At 51.9% G+C, this 2,319-nt stretch overlaps 1 protein-coding gene across 1 annotated transcript in view; it reads left to right on the top strand.

The window, feature by feature from the left end:
* The window catches only part of ATF7 (activating transcription factor 7), a 69,676-nt gene that overhangs the window by 52,695 nt on the left and 14,662 nt on the right, over positions 1-2,319 (top strand). Inside the window, exon 4 of the mRNA XM_014959303.1 lies at positions 2,210-2,319. This exon is cut by the window's right edge and continues 12 nt beyond it. Within this exon, the coding sequence (XP_014814789.1) occupies positions 2,210-2,319 (110 nt within the window). The remainder of the gene's footprint in view (positions 1-2,209) is intronic.

Here is a 2,319-nt window from a genome sequence, read left to right as displayed (position 1 = left end):
GGGACAGGGGGGGGCCGGAGCCGTTCCGATGGAGGGCACATGGTGGAGCCTTCCACGGGGTTTTATTTTTCTAACTGGGGTGATTTGGGCTGGTTCTCCCGGTTTTTTTTTTTTTTTTTCCTCCTTCTCTCCCTCCCTCTTGCTTTGTGCCCAGTCGGTGTGTTAATGAGCAGGAGGGTTCGTCTTCCCTCCTGCCCCTAACGAAGCTAAAAAGAGAGTCGTAAAGAATCCTCCTCTCTCTGCCCTGAGATGGGATTTTAAGGGGAACGTGGCCCTTCTGGGGTGACAACGGAGGGGGTGGAAAAGCTGCCACCGACCCCGGAGGTGGAAATTGGAGGAAAAAGAGAGGTTTGGGGTTTTTTATGGCTTCGCTTCGCGGCCTCGGGAAATGTTCTGCTGGAGATTTGGGCTCCGGCGCTGAGAAGGAGGTAGTTTAAAGGGGGAATGGTCCCAAAAGAGCCCCGAGAGTCGCTAAAGCACCGGAAAAACCCAACCTCCTGCCGAGATCTTTAGTTGACACAAGTTTCTTGGTTTAATGAAGAGAGATTTGGGGAGCGGGGCTGGGGGGGGGAGACGGACCGAAGTGCGCTCAGAGGAGACCTTTTGCTTTATGAACGAACCCTGGAGGTTTAAAGCCGTAAAATAATGGAAATAAAAGTGGGGTTTGGTGATTGCGGGGCCCAAGTCGTCGCCGGAGCCGCTTCCCCGCGGCCACGGGGGACGTTCCACCTCCCATCCGGGATGTTTTCTGTGGATATTTCCCCTCCAGCTCAGCCCCTGTGCTCCGAGGAGGGGGCATCGCTGCCAAACCCCACGTTTTATGGAGGGTGTTGGAGCTAAATTATCCCTTTGGGCTTAAAAATTGGTGTCGTTTTCTGGCAGACAGGTTTTTTGGGCTCTCGTGCTGGGCTCCGGACCCGAATCCCAGAAAATCCAGCCTCACCAGGAAGCGGGGGGATTTCTTTCCCCTTTCCAGCCCCGGGGGGTGGCCGGGGAGATCATGATGGGACGTGTTATGGATCTGCTCCTCTCAGCTCTTCCCTCCTCTCATCACTCCAGTATTTTAAAAATCTGATGCTTTGGGGAGGTCAAACCCCACTATTTTACTGTTTTCCTTTTTTCCCTCAATTCAGATGAGGATGGGGAAAAAAAGCCCGGGGGGGGAGCACGAGTTCAAGAAAGCGGCCGAGGATGAGGAGAAAAAGGCAAGAGGCGAAGGCTGCCGTTACCGGGTGCATTTTTGGGGGGGGGAAATGGGGGGGGACAGGGGGGGGCCGGAGCCATTCCGATGGAGGGCACATGGTGGAGCCTTCCACGGGGTTTTATTTTTCTAACTGGGGTGATTTGGGCTGGTTCTCCCGCAATCCCAGGTCTGGCAAGAGCCGATTTTAATGGTTTATTATTCCTTTGGCTTTTCACTGCCAAAAAAAAAAAGAGGGGGGGGGAAATAAAGCAATGCCCAAAATACCTCGGGAAGGAGATACAAGACTCTTAAACGCTGGGGATCTGAGGAAAAATCCCCCCGGGGTTTCCCTGGGGATGAAAAATTCTTAAGGAAGGTGCTTTTAGGCTGTGCTGGGGAGGGAGGGGACCCAATGGAGGGCACGTGGTGGAGGGTCTCGGATTTAATCCACCGCCTTCCAGGGGGGGTTATTTTTCTAACTGGGGTGATTTTGGCTGGTTCTCCCACAATCCCAGGTCTGGCAAGAGCCGATTTTAATGGTTTATTATTCCTTTGGCTTTTCACTGCCCAAAAAAAAGAAGAAGGGGGGGGGGGAAAATAAAGCAATGCCCAAAATACCTCGGGAAGGAGATACAAGACTCTTAAACGCTGGGGATCTGAGGAAAAATCCCCCCGGGGTTTCCCTGGGGATGAAAAATTCTTAAGGAAGGTGCTTTTAGGCTGTGCTGGGGAGGGAGCGGGGGGGGGGGGGGGGGGAAGGTAAAGGACGCGAATCAACAGAAATCACTGCACTCCACTCACCGAAAAAAATTATTTTTTTAAAAAACAGAAACAAAACCAACAAGAAATTGTTCTCCCTTCCCTGTGCTGTCACTTGCTTTGCAAACACCACACACCTGAGCCGAAAAAAGCACAAAACAGAGGCCGAAATCCACAATTATGAGCATTAAGGTGGTTAAAAAACACATGGGTTTGTTTTTTTTAAGCTTCTCTTTGACCGATGTTGGGTCTTTTCCCCCCAAACAGATCAGACCCCGACCCCCACCCGCTTCTTGAAAAACTGTGAAGAAGTGGGACTTTTCAACGAACTGGCCAGTTCCTTCGAGCACGAGTTCAAGAAAGCGGCCGAGGATGAG

This window comes from Calidris pugnax, unplaced genomic scaffold, assembly GCF_001431845.1.
Source record: "Calidris pugnax isolate Ruff unplaced genomic scaffold, ASM143184v1 scaffold324, whole genome shotgun sequence".
Classification (NCBI taxonomy): Eukaryota; Metazoa; Chordata; class Aves; order Charadriiformes; family Scolopacidae; genus Calidris; species Calidris pugnax.
This window is presented reverse-complemented; position numbering and strand designations above follow the sequence as displayed.